Source organism: Xyrauchen texanus, chromosome 30 (genome assembly GCF_025860055.1).
Source record: "Xyrauchen texanus isolate HMW12.3.18 chromosome 30, RBS_HiC_50CHRs, whole genome shotgun sequence".
NCBI lineage: Eukaryota > Metazoa > Chordata > Actinopteri > Cypriniformes > Catostomidae > Xyrauchen > Xyrauchen texanus.
In genome coordinates this window covers 21196724-21211872 of record NC_068305.1, presented here as the reverse complement: position 1 = coordinate 21211872, position 15149 = coordinate 21196724, and the positions used below count along the sequence as shown (strand labels likewise).

Sequence of the window (15149 nt, the reverse complement as noted above, 5' to 3'; positions counted from 1 at the left end):
ATTTGGCATTGGCGTTTGAAGCTCTGCCTAGACCTGCTTGCTTTGAGCACTGAGTCATAAGACAAATTGTACACACACTGACACACGCGGTCTTGAGGCTTTGGATAATTTAGTTAAAACAGAGGACTTCACAACCTGATTAATCCATCCATTTCCCAAACTTTGCTTGTGTGTGTGGGTCAGCTTTGCCTACATAATGGGGACCAAATGTCCCTACAATATAGTAAGGATGGTAATTACCTTAGTGAAGGTAGGGGGCGCTTTCGGAAGAGTATCACCAGCATAGAGAGAGGAAACTGGACTCTGAACCTGATAAACACACAGAAAGAAGGAAGAATTGTATTTTTAAGATACTCAGGTATTCATCTTGAAGTTCATCTTTTCAGAAAGTGTGTAGAGTTTTGCAACATCTGCCGTTGGCATTCTTGATTAATCTTCCAGACATCTGTACAGTATCTGTGTACAGATTTGTCTAGACTTTTGTCAATGTAGTAGATAGTAGTCAGTGGCTTGACCAGAATGAAACTGTGAGGTGGAATCACTGTGAATATGTGTGTGTGCATGTGTGGGTTACTGTACATATAGCCACTACAGTTTGGAGACAAAACAGTCCCCAGAAAGTAGACAAAACCTCTCATAGGGAGGTCTGAAATCCTCAAAGGAAAACAATCAATCATAAAGTAAATATATACTGTATAGCAATTCATTCTGAACATGCGTATGTTTTCAGTTAGGGGTAGGGCTAGGGATTGACTGTAGTAATTAAAATTAAGCTTCAATAAAAAAATGTGTGTATGTGTATACCGTATCTCATTCTTACGAGTAATAGTATAGAGAAATACGATAAAGTAGGTCGAGTGTGTGTGTGTTTTTGTATGGGTTTTACTCTTTGTGGTGTAGTAGAAAGCGTCTGGACCAGCATGGAGCAATGAGGCTGGGTCTCTGTGCTCTTTGGGGATCCTGTGTGTATCATCAAGGAAACTGAGGTGGTTTTCTTCTTAGCCCTGAATGAAAATATCACAAACACTAAAACAAATCTCATTCAGACCCAAAAGATAACATCACCAACACAAGAGCAAACATGAGGCTTTCAAAAACCATTTAGACCAAACAACTGTCATACGTAGAAACACTGTGCACCTCTCACATCTTGCAACATTAATGTGCTTTTGAACCGAAGAGTCGAGGAAATGTTCTATGCGGTGACAGCTGCATCAATCACAGTCTATCACAGTCTATTAACACAGAAATTCCATCTTTAGAACTACCAAGTAAATGTACAGCTCATTGCATGTGACCCAGTTGAGGAGGTACTGGGTACAGTGACCCAAACAGCCATTTTTCAATCCTTCAGCTGGGCCATATTTTGCCTCAGAACACACACACACACACACACACACACACACACACACACACACACACACACACACACACACACACACACACACACACACACACATGTTGTGTTTCCATGTTTTATGGGGACTTTCCATAGACATAATGGTTTTTATACTGTACAAACTTTATATTCTATCCCCTAAACCTAACCCTACCCCTAAACCTAACCCTCACAGAAAACTTTCTGCATTTTTACATTTTCAAAAAACATAATTTAGTATGATTTATAAGCTGTTTTCCTCATGGGGACTGACAAAATGTCCCCACAAGGTCAAACATTTCGGGTTTTACTATCCTTATGGGGACATTTGGTCCCCACAAAGTGATAAATACACGCTCACACACACACACACACACACACACACACACACACACACACACACACACACACACACACACACACACACACACATGTTGTGTTTCCATGTTTTATGGGGACTTTCCATAGACACAATGGTTTTTATACTGTACAAACTTTATATTCTATCCCCTAAACCTACCCCTACCTCTAAACCTAAACCTCACAGAAAACTTTCTGCATTTTTACATTTTCAAAAAACATAATTTAGTATGATTTATAAGCTGTTTTCCTCATGGGGACCGACAAAATGTCCCCACAAGGTCAAACATTTCGGGTTTTACTATCCTTATGGGGACATTTGGTACCCACAAAGTGATAAATACACGCTCACACATACACACACACACACACACACACACACACACACACACACACACACACACACACACACACACACACACACACACACACACACACACACACATAGTGAAGTAATACACATTCTACACTATCTGAATTTGCACTATGCAGGCTGCACCTAATAAATGACTTTAGAGCTAATAGAGCTTAATCCCTAATATGTGTGATGATGTCACTGGAAATCAAAGCAAAAACAGACGAGGAAAGAGAGGATAGGAAGAGACTTGGGAGGATGAGTTTAGAGGTGAAGAAAGAGAGCTCAAGCAATGTAACAAAAAAAAAAAAAAAAGAATGCTAGACGATAGATCCAATGCAGGAAAAGAGAAGAAACAGAAAGACACTTCTTTAAGGTCCAACAAAGACTAAAGTCTTTAGTTGGACCTTAAAGGTTCTTAGGCGTTTAGCCCATGTGTGTTAGCTTTGAGGCCATCTATATGTTAGTGTATTCCTATCTTTGGCAAAATTTACTTTCAAGATATTTCAAATGTAAAATTTAGAGTCTTTACTTATCAGGAACAGACTAAAAATATTGAGGATTCAGCTTGCCCAACACAAAGTTTTGTCCAATCAAATGCTCTCTAGAATGAGAATGTCCCTCCCCCTGAAACCACCTGCAACTGAATTGTAAGAAGGTTCAAGATTGTGACATAACTAAAGCCTTTTGGCTATTTTAAAATCTAGCCCAAACTTCCAGCTTCAAAAGAAATGCATCAACACAGGACAGATATCAGCACTTGTCAAGCCATTTCATGGGGTCTTTAGCCCTGGGCCATTATTTAAAGTCAGTTCATACCAAAAACCTGCAATGTGCTTTGGGTGGGGCAACAGGAACTTTTATGGCAGTGGGTGAATTAGAGGCTATTAGACAATACAGTTAATCTGTCAGCTGAGCTCTGAGGTCACAGTGCTCAAAGGTCATGTGAGAAAGAACATGCTGAAACATACTGTGGCATGGCTCTGGACCTAGACTTTGATACGGATCCTTCACCTTCGGAGTCAGAGGAAGAAACACCTTTACAAAAGAATAAGAAAACAAAGTCACAAAGAGTTGTTACTTACAAGTCTGAAGAGTTTAAACATGCAACATTTCAGCTTTCCTGTTGCAGTTTACTTACATAATTAAATGACTTATGAACTAGTATTAAGGGTCCCTTCACACAGAAGAGTTCTTGCGTTCAAAAACTGCTAGACACAGCACAACGGAACAGAAGAGAATGCAGGTGTCTTGAGAAACCTTTTTAAATGTAAAATTATTTTAACTTGATGTGTGACGCTGTAAAATACCGAGACATAATGCAACCGTTAAAGACACGTCTAGTGCTTGTTCATACAACTAAAAACAGTGCAGATGGACACAAGAACGGATCCTTTGTGAACGATCTCTGATACTTATGAACATGTAACTTATTATGTATTTATTTTGAAACAGCCTACACATTTTTGTTGTCATCTGTATTTTAATTACATTTTATGAATGTGTCATTAAAGAAATTCTCTGTGTTCAATACAAGTTAAGCTCATAACTTGTATTGAACCTGAAACATTACTTTAATGTGAACACTGTAAAGTTTTACCACATATTAAGTTCCCAGCTTCTAAACATTTATTCAGTAATCCATTTGTCACCAGGACTCTCACCTTCAATATAGACCTCTGCAGAGGTGTTGTCTGCTCCTAGTGCGTTGGAAGCTACGCAGGTGTACCTGCCAGTGTCGTCTTCAAATGCTTCAGTTATCACCAGTGTGTGCAGATTACCATCACGACAGATCTGAATGTCAGGGCAGTGGTGCAGCTCCCGCCCCTCACAAAACCACCTTTTCAATGTAACAGAGAGGATGGCATGTCAATAAACGTGAAGAAGACAAGTTTATCCATTAATGATAATTAGAAAACAATTTATGCAGTTGTATGATACATTTTGTCACACATGACCTTATGTTGCATGTTTAATTCAGGAAATTAAAGTCCACGGATAGAGAAAATGTGCATCTTGTGCACATATACAAAATATATTCTACAGTTATAGTAAGAGTGCTATGGTAGTATGCTAATCTGAACATAGCCAGTGTCTGTTCTAGTGATTCTGATGCCAATGTGTTGGTATTTGCATCTTGCAAATAATGAAAATATTTCAAAGAAAAACTACTGAACTACTGATCTAGAGACAAACATATTAAACTGTAGAAGTGGTAACTGGAGCAATCACACTTGAGAAAGTGAGGGAGGCATATGGGAGGCAAACTGAATGGAGATACAAGACTGATGTCACATTTACAGTAACACCACAAGCCACTCAGTTTTGTGCAATCATTGAAAAACACAGACTTACAGCAATATGATTTGTTTTCCGCCAAATCTCTCATCTGAGGTTGAGTCAACATTAGAGACTTAGAGCAGCTTTCCCTCATTAGAGCGATATTACCCAGCTACTCAACACTGCAGCAGTGCTGGTCAAACCAGATTATTCACTCTTTCATCAGTCTCTGTATATGTGATTTTTTTACATGTTAAAATACTTTCTCCTATCCCAGTTTAATGTGCAGAGAAAAGTATAATTAAGCAATATGATCACACATTTTTTCGGCATTTTTTCCCCATAGTTCCAGTACCATAGTATTGGTTACATTATGCCGACTCACTGACAAGCACCATCTCCTATCAGACATATTCGCATCAGCTCCAGCATGTTTGCCTTTCCTTGTGGCGTGACCAGAATTGTGTCATGTCAGCAGTATGGGAGACCCGGGTTCAGACACTGCGATTAAACCTGAAAGTAATGGCGTTCGCATACTCAGTGGCGAGGGAGATTTGGAGGTTGTATTTTCCCCTTTAAAATAAATTTTTTCTCCACTGATGATTAGGTTTAGGTTTGAGGTTTGGGTTGGGGGGTACTGTTTATTAAATATGCATTTCTCTTCACTCTATTACTTCCTGTACAGCTAAAAACAACTCGCTCACACGTGCCCATTCACCCAATGACACATACCACTTTGGCCATTGGGGCAGTGCTTTGAATTTTGGTAAGCACAGATCGATTTTAGAAAAGTCAACCCACAGTTTCTGAGATCAATCTGAAGTATCAACATTCCTGATGGGAAGAAGGGGCCGTAGTAGGAGTATTTTGTGAAACTTGTTTTGGAAACTATCTTTATTTTTGCTATTCTGTTTGATTCTGCTGGTAGCACAAAAGTAACATTCATGAAACATGAACAGAATTAATTTCTTTGTGAATCTCACATAAATCCATGCAAATCCTCCCATTGATTTGAATGCAACAATTTATGCATAATGGTTGTATGTGTAATTTACATAAAACGTGAATAAGATCCATTATCTATAAGAAAACATTCTTGATCTGTGACTTTCAGTCTCTTAAAATCATTCCAAAGGAAACTATCTAGAATATGGATGTAAAACATGGAGCAAAATCTCTATGGCAGTCTCAGAATTGAAAATCTCGGGCAGGTTTTGCTGTTTAGTCATGACTTTGAGTGATTCTCAGACAGAGAGGGATGTTGAGATTTGTGTGTGTGCAGCTGGCACATCAAACACCAAACACACTCACACAACTACAGCGGGGACACTGAAATTCAGTGTGACACATAGGTCTAGAATCATAACGTTGACAGGGAAAGTCCTTTACTCACCAGTCACACACACATACAGTACACATGCATTACACATGCAGGTACAGACCAAATGCAATTTCTGTTTCTATAAATTAGTTACCTGAGCTGACAATCAGCATATTGTGTCTTCTAACACCTTGAGGCAATAATATGGTTTTGAACAATATACTCTCGAGCACCTGTGAGTGTATGTATGTACAAAGAAATCTTGAATGAACCTCACAGTATGATACATTGTGGAGGTCTGGTTTTGCAGAAAAGACATGAGCCGTGCTTCCTGTAACTTCAGAATCTGAATAAGAATTATTAGAGGTCTAATGTTAGAAAATATAAGTGTATTTCTATATATACTTTTTCTATTCTATTTTTATTATTATCTCTGTCTTGTTGTTGTATTGTTTGTGCACTGGAAGCTTCTGACACCAAGATATTCTGATGTTACAGGAAGCACGGCTCATGTCTTTTCTGCAAAACCAGACTTCCACAATGTATCATACTGTGAGGTTCATTCAAGCTGTCTTTGTACTCCAAGAGTCCATAACCACTGTAAACCATGAATCCGCCCTTACACAACACACGCACACATACACACATATGTTTTCATATAATGGTGGGGAGTTTCCATTGACTTTCATTTTTATACTGAGCAAATCATATTTTCTATCTCCTACATCTAACCTAACTCTAATCTTTAAGCAGTTTTAAAGATTCAACATTTACAATGAAGGAAATGTCTTGTCTTGGAATATTTGGTCCCGACAATGTACAGTAGACAAAACCTGACCCCCCTCTCACACACACACACACACACACGTGTCTTGACTGAGTCCTGGTTTAGGCCCACAGCTGTTCATTCTGCTCATCTCCGGATCTTGAAATACCTGAGACATCATTAAAAGTTTTATAGTAAATCCCCAAATTCTGGTACCTGCTGAGACCATTTAATTCCATTCTGGCACACAAAGACTTTAGCTCCATTTTCTGCTTTATTCTCAGTACCCTATCAAGTTCCTTTATCCATTAAGTTTTTTTTTATGCTGTTGAGATATTTGTATTTGAAGTCAGATACCTAAACATTGTTTATTTCTCCAAGGCTATACAATTGAAGAATGTCTGTAACATAACAGCCAAAATGTCTATTCTGTGTGCCTTTGTAAGTGTCTAACAATGTTAGAACTGTTTAGGTTACTTTAGAAGACCCTAAATTCCAAAAATTCCCAGGTTTGACTGCTCAGTTTCACAACATTCTGCCAATCAGATTGCACAGACAACATACCTAAATCCAGTAGTTGAGTTGCTCTCTGATTCGCCAGTACACCATGTAAGAACAGACAAGCAAGTCTGTGAACACATAACACCTTATAATGATTTAGATTTGATTAACATCTTTCACTAATGTTCAGAAATGATGGTTGATTTTTTATTTAATAGCATCACGTAAGGAAATGTTTCAGCTCTTTGTTGTCTCTCTTCTAGTCTTTCTGTCTCAGCTCTTAGCTACAGGCTCATGCAAGCCTAATTCACTCATTCATCTCACAAAAAGAGTGAAAGATGAATTTACAGTGCCAGGAAAGGTGTGTTTCTGATTCACAATAGCCTAAACTAGCTGCAGTCTTTGGTGCTGTGAAGGGGATACTTCCCCTTTTATATATAGTGTTAATCTATGGATAAAAACAACACACACACACACACACACACACGCACACACACACACAAAATAGTTGACAAAACAAATGAAAGTCTTAGACACACAAGCAAGTCTAAATTGTGATTATATGTTGTCTGGAAAGTTAGATGTAACAATACAATTCTAATCAATTTGAGAAAAGTTTTAATTAAGAAAAGAGGACACTAGCTATTTGAAAGGTAAATTTAAATTACTGGCAAAAGTGATGTGGAATAAAATTCCTCTGTGCCTCTTGAAGTTTTAAAAGTGTGGAACAAAAAGGCAAATTTTTTTTTTGCTTAAATGAAACAACACAAAATAAAACAAAAAATAAAACAAAAACAAAACATAAAACAAAAACAAAATATAAAACACAAAAAAATCTAAACAAACAAATATTCTCCCTTTTTTCTTCTGTTCTGCCATTTTTGTTTCTTTAGCTGTTTACTTTTCTCATTAACAACTGATAACTTTGTAGTACTGGTAATATTATTAGATCCTTTATAATAATATCTTTGGTAAGTCACTTTGGATAAAAGCATCTGCTTCATGAATACATGTTCATTTAAATGTGTGTGACTCATGAGTTCAGGGGTTAAATCTCATGACAGGACACAATAGTGAACAAAGCCTTGGGTCATCTTTGTCTAACAGCTGGAATATGTGACATAAATCACACAGACAGGGAGACATGTTCTGTTTGTTGTGTGAGGAAATCTGTCTATTTTCATTCTGCTCATGAAACATCACTGTCAGGATAAATGTGTGTGTGTGTGTGTGTGTGTGTGTGTGTGTGTGTGTGTGTGTGTGTGTGTGTGTGTGTGTGTGATCACATTCAGATGTGGTTTAGAAGGTTCTAATTGCTTGACTAAAGCAGCATGCCTATGTGGTTTGGTTTGTTTTTTATTACAAGTAAAGTCCTGTGTGAAGCCAAAAGTGTTTGTGTGCTTTACCGCAAGTGCACCAAAATCAAACCCAGATCAGGCATCAAGGGCATCTGTTGTCTTCATCCCTTGCTCTCTCTGTCTAGAGTTATTTCCTAATTTGTCTTCATTATTAATTCACTCTTCCATTTTCTCAAGTTACCACTTTGAAGGGCTATGAAACCCTTTTGAAAAACTGCCCATAATGCTCAGACATGTATGAGACGACAACATTTGCTACAGGACTAAACCCAGCTCCATACAGTACACATATCCATAGCATTCACATGCACACAACATGTGTGCTCCCTATACTGGACAATACAGAAACTAATCAAAGCCATCTTTAAGACAAAGACTGTCTTTGCATACAGATTTTTGAAGAAAATGCCAAACCTGCTTTCTAGGTTCCTACACTTTTTGACAAATGAATGCCAATAACCCTTCCTTTTGTTTGTGATTACTGAGTAAGCATTTCTAAAACAAATTACACTGATTAGCAAATCAATCATTCAGACCAATTTGTGAACCAATTCATTGAAAAGAATCAACCAACTCAAAAGTGCAATTCACTTACAAATCAGACATCGCTACCGTTTGAGAGCAAGTTTTACTCTACACAAGAGCAATGTCTATCCGATTAGAAAAGAACAAGTACTAGTTTCCTGCACTACACAATGTCCCATTTACATTCTTGCCATTTAAATATGCTCAAAAATAAAGGCCTCTCTGCATTGCTACACGACTACTTTATTGTGTCTGTCTACATTCCCGACCACAACACACAGACAGACTGGTGAAGCAGCTAATGTAATTGTCTTGTCTCTCAGTGCCCTACAGGCAATTCTACAAATCATCACATGCCATGAGCAAAAGCAATGACAAATGAGCTGCATTTATCGAACATTTTAATGGAGAACAGTTGATTATTTTCCTTATTATTTCACCCAAGGATGGAGGAATGGATGGATGGATGGATGGATGGGCCAGAGTCTCTTGAAGAGAAATTGCACAAGAACCTTGAAGGTGTTAGCCCAGCTAAGTATTGTTGTCATCATCTGTGTGTACAAAGTAGACTATCACAATAAACGAGTAAATGACTGAGAAAAGGTTTGAGGGAGGCCAGATCTATGGGGGGAGGAATGTAGCTTGTAACTGTGCTGGAACCAAACAATCAATGTGTTTACCATAAACACCTGAATGTATAAACACAACTTATTCTTTATATTCTTCAGGGATCTTAGTTTAGTTTACAACTGGAGTTTCACTGCATGATTATACTCTAATTAGATGTGGGTACATGTGGGTTTAAATGCTTAGGGGCAGTGGCGCAGCTTGCCTTTCGGGTACAGTATGTGGGTGCAAGAGAGAAAGCATGGTTGACCGTGGGTGCCATGAAGATCTGGTAAAACTTAAGAGGTCATTGTGTCAACTGTGCTTCGTTTAACTTTCATGATAAATCTGTATATTTGTAAACTAGACTTCAATTACAGAATTCATGATTTTGTAAATTGGGAATCTGCATAATTTCATACATGTATTTTCCATTGTAGTCACCGTCAGGCAAGCACCTAGATTAATAAACCTTTTCTCTCAAAGTTCATAAAGTATTTGGCTAATTTATAAATGTATTTCACTCAACAAGCACAGAGAATAATAAATAAGTGCACATTCACAAAGCATTATGGGCGGTGGAAGTATTTGAAATAGAAAGTATGGCAAGGTTTGCCAGTGTTGCCACAGGAACACATCAGTGATATCCACAAACCAGACCTAATGAACAATCATTATGGGTAATTACTGAACCATATAAACCAATTCAACAATGCACATCGCAGCCAAAACCTATGTGTGTCTCTGAGAGAGAAAGCGAGAAAGAATCATTCTTACTCCTTCTCTGCATCTTGTGGTTTGGCCGTGAAGTGCTCAGTGTAACACAGCCTCCCTTTTTAAACTTTCCATCTACAATAGCAAATAACAACAAGTCACAGAGTTCTCTTTTTCTTTCTCACAAATACATTTAGTGTGTTTCTCTCAGTCATACCTGCTGTCCTGCCAAGAAAGGGCCAAATGCATCTCTTGCATTCACAACTGTCATGGTTGTCCTCTGATTCTCACACTTTCACCACAGTGCGACAACCCCCATATGAATGTAAATGGAAAGTTTTTCCTGCACTTATTTGTGTGCACCATGAGAAGTGACCACACGGGCATAGAAACGGGACAGACATAAAAAAAATGCCACTCAAAACACTGTTTCCAAGGATAATTACAAACCATCTTCAAACCCGAGGCATATTGATATTCTGGCAAGAGTCAAATGTATATAAAACCCAAGAGTACAGCCAGAGGGAAAGTTTGATGGTCGGGGCTAAACACAAGTGAGGTTTTCAAAGCAATGCTGCTGGTCTTGTTCTGAAAAGTTAGAAATGTTTTTTTTGACCAACAAAAAATATATTTAAAGTGGTAAAGACAGTGCAGAAGCACTGTAAAAAATTGTTTTATTATATAACCTAAAAAGCGTACTTCATGTGGTGACATCTAAATGAACTGGTTTTGTTGAAGTCAATTATTATTTTAGACTGTTATTATACACTAAATCAACATGAATATATTGAGGTACACCAGTGAATATAATTTGTAAAGGTCATGTGAGGTAAAATAGCTCCTTAAAGGGATAGTACACCAAAAAATGAATTCAATTATTTTATTATTTACTCGCCCCAATGTTCTCCTAATTCATATATTTGACGAATGTTGATGCTGCCCTTTTTTCCAAACAATGAAAGTGATTGTTGACTGAGGCTGTCAGTTCCTAACATTCTGCCTAAAATCTTTGGTTTACCAGGGAAGAAAAAAGTAATACCAGTTTGACACAACATGACAGTGAGTAAATAATGACCATTTAATTTAAAGAGATAGTTCAGCCTACATTTTTTATTCTCTCATCATTTACTCAACCTCATGCCATCCCAGATGTGTACGTCTTTCTGCTGTTGAACATAAATAAAGATTTTTAGAAGAATATCATAGCTCTGTTGGTCCATTCAATGCAAGTGAATAGTGGCCAGAACTTTGAAGCCTCAAAAAAGGCAGTATAAAAGTCTGTTTAAATCTAGTGGTTTATGAATATCTTAAATTCTTTCTCTGTCTTCTGAAGTGATTTGATAGATGTGGGTGAGAAACAAATCAATATATAAGTCTTAAGCATGCACACACACGCGCACTCACGCACACGCACGCACACACACACACACACACACACACACACACACACACACACACACACACACACAATAAACCACATTTATAACATAATACCCTTGTAATTACCTGTTTGTAACCTAAAAAAAAAGTCCTTGTAAACCACCCAAACCCACCAACACACACACACACACACACACACACACACACACACACACACACACACACACACACACACACACACACACACACACACACACACACACACACACACACACACACACACACACACACACACACACACGATGGTCAGCTGCTGTAAACTATCTCTCTCTCTGCTGCACCACCCTCCGCAGTTGGCCTTTATCCCTCTCAGAGGCTTGATTAGCCTGATAAGGGACCGGATGTGTAGAATCACGACCCGGCCCCACCCTCCACCCTGTCACATTCTCCTTCTCACCCAGTAGATAAAAACAAAAGAAGAAGCATGTTAAAGTAAAAGTGGAGATTTATTGTAACGAAATTTTTTTTTTTTAAATATTGATCTGTTTCTCACCCACACCTATCATATTGTTCTGTAGACCTAGATTTAACCACTGGAGACTTATGGATTACTTTTATGGACCTTGTGTTTTTGGACCTTCAAAGATCTGGCCAGCATTCACTTGTATTGTATGGACATACGGAGATGAGATAATCTTCTAAAACTCTTAATTTGTGTGCAGAATGCATGATGGTGTGTAAATGAGAATTTTCCATTTTGGTGAACTATTCCTTTAAGAGTTATCATGTGATGCAGAGTGAAAATTAGCACAATATCCTTCAAATTTACCACAATTGTGTTTAAAACCTGGTCAGGTAAAGCTATGACAAGTTTTTAATATATTTGAGTATTTTTACATTTGATTGTGAGATACTGGGCATATGTATGTGAAATTCCATTGACCTCTTTCTGCATAATGTGTCCCATCTGTACTTGATCTGCTTAGTGTACCTTCTCCCACTTTTCCTGCTTCTCTTGCATGAAGACCAGAAATAATCCAATTTGGCTTTTCCTGAAGTTGGCATATCAGAGATATGAGATCCAGCCTTGTATGTTAGTGCGTGTGGTGTGTTGGAGATGTTTTGAATATGTTTCATATCACTGACATCAGTCCAGACAAATAATTCAGAATCAGAGGAAACTGGAGTCTGGAACCAGAATTAAACACTGACCAGGATAGAGGGAGACAACTTCCATAACAAGACTACACTATAGATCAGGAGTATTTAGTGAAATTTCCAGGAAGTCCAGTCTCTGTAAATGTTTCAGGAGTCAGTATGTTGTATGGCTATGAAAGTAGATAAGCAATGTGCATTTCAAAAACATTTATTGTAATTAAGTGTTTCAATTTGTTTTCCATAATGTCTTGCAACAATAAATACCTAAAATGAATGCTAAACTCTCATTAAAATCATTAGATTAACACAACTAGTTTCTCCTTTTTCACTTTGCTGTCGGCTGTGCCTTATTCTCAAAAAGCAGCAGATACATTGAACCGATTCATTGTTTCCTGCGCTTATATTTCTTTTCATGATCAGATCAGATGCACATCAAAAGCTCTGTTTATAATTCTACACATTTATGATAAATAACACCTTCTGGGTTGAACCAATCTCTCCGGGTCTGTTAATTGGTGACCTATGCTACAGCCTGCAGTGTGTGCATGTGTGTGTTTGCCTTGGGTATTACTTTTCTCTGCCTGTAAAACTATTCCTGAAGTTCATGACAAATGTGGAAGTCCCTCTGAGTGCAATCAGTGGAAGAGTCATTTTCCACCCTGGTCATAATTTACATCATATGTCAGAGGTTAAATGTGCAAGGTCAAAGCGGGAAGATAGAACAGAGGGTAACTGATAGGAATGAAGACCGCAAGACAGAGAGAGATGCCCCAAATAGAAATACTGATAGATGCACCCACAGCAGCTGAATGATGAAGTTCTTGTGCACACACACACTGTCCATGTGACATTAACCAGCCTATGTCTGATGGGAAACCCACACTCTTACACTTGATTTATAAGCATCATCTGAATAATTCTGATGGTATTTTCCATCTCACTAACTACTTGGTACAGTGCTTTCACAATATCTACTAATTCTACTCAGAACTGTCTTTCTAGAGTATATACTTACTGTCCCAAAGCTCATGTACCAAGTTCAAATGCAAATTCTGTCCTTTGTGGTCCATATATTCACTTTGTTCATCCACCTCTCTGTAATGTCTGTTTATTTGCTATTATAGACATAATAGACCATATAGTATAAAAAAATTCCAGTTTCCTAAATATTAAATGTAATGCTTAGCACATCATATTGTATTTAGTAACAATACACAGTTAATTGTTAAAGAGATACAGTAACTGGACAAATCACATGATCTCCTCTGATAAATGTATCATACTCTTTCAAATAGATGTAACCTGAGATAAAGATAATCATATAAAAGATGATAATACATTTACAGAGTATAAGATAAACAGGTTAATTACATGTGATTGCTTGAACAAACATTTTAAATATGTAACAAATTTGTACCAAAGCCTATATCAAATAATAAATAAATAAATACATCTACAATTTGATATTACATTTTCAAAACATTTCGGAAATTCAAAGGCTTTTTTAAAGATGACTGAGGCAGCAGGAGGTAAAGAATAACTGATTTCTATAAATTCACTTTTTTAGAGTTCAAGGTTCATTTGAACTTACCAGAGCTCTATGCTTCACTTGCTTTCAAACGTATATCCAAAAACAGTGACTAAACATTCAAATTCTGAATGTATAGGAAATGCCCACACACTTTCTGTGAATGCCTATACAAGCCCGAGAGATCATGCAGTCACTCATACATGTACTGTGAGTAGCACTGATTGAAGCAAAAGCACACACTCAAGGCTAAGAAGAGAGAGAGAGAGAGGCAGAGAGAGAAAGAGAGAGACAGATAGAGAGAGAGAGAGAGAAAGAGAGAGAGAGAGAGGGAGGGAGGAAGGGAGCAGGAAGCTGAAATGCAAAATTCTATACACTCAAAAAAATGTATTCTCACCATTGTCAGTTTCACTGATTCCACACTTGTTCTTATTGATCAAATAATAATAATAATAATAATGTAACCAAGTGAACTCAAATAAACTAAGTTGTTTCAATTCTTTCAAGCTTTACTTAATCTATTTGTGTTGGGAAAACATGAATTTCTTCGTTGTTAACTTAAACACAGCAGGGGATTTCTATTTCCCAGAATGCTTTGCATGACACTCGATACTGGGAGAAAGTGTACAAAATTAAGACTTTTTTTTTTTTGCAAAAAGAATGTAAATGGTGTTTAAATGTTTTGTTGTGTTGAGATTTAGAAGAGTTTCTGTTTGTGGTTACCATCATGCTGAAGAGTGGAGCTTGAGCTTAGGCTGAGGACAGGTACATGTGAATGTTTTATATTGCTTCACGTATTGAGCAATTGCTATGATAATCACAGCAGGCTGTTATCTATTTGTATGAATTTAGTATAGCATTAATTGCATTAGCTTGATAATCACAGAAAGAGATTCATTTTAATTCATTTAACATGTCT

At 37.4% G+C, this 15149-nt stretch overlaps 1 protein-coding gene across 6 annotated transcripts in view; it reads right to left on the bottom strand.

Annotated features, from left to right (window-relative positions):
* The window catches only part of LOC127623764 (palladin-like), a 120168-nt gene that overhangs the window by 70942 nt on the left and 34077 nt on the right, over window positions 1-15149 (bottom strand). For 5 of the 6 annotated variants that reach the window (XM_052098248.1, XM_052098250.1, XM_052098251.1 and 2 more), the window contains exons 3-6: window positions 3758-3933; window positions 3065-3131; window positions 887-1004; window positions 241-309 (exon numbers count right to left, since the gene is read on the bottom strand). In XM_052098248.1, coding sequence (XP_051954208.1) covers window positions 241-309; window positions 887-1004; window positions 3065-3131; window positions 3758-3933 — 430 coding nt within the window. Of the gene's footprint in view, window positions 1-240; window positions 310-886; window positions 1005-3064; window positions 3132-3757; window positions 3934-14293; window positions 14465-15149 lie in introns of those variants that run through there. The other variant, XM_052098253.1, reaches the window with a different exon arrangement.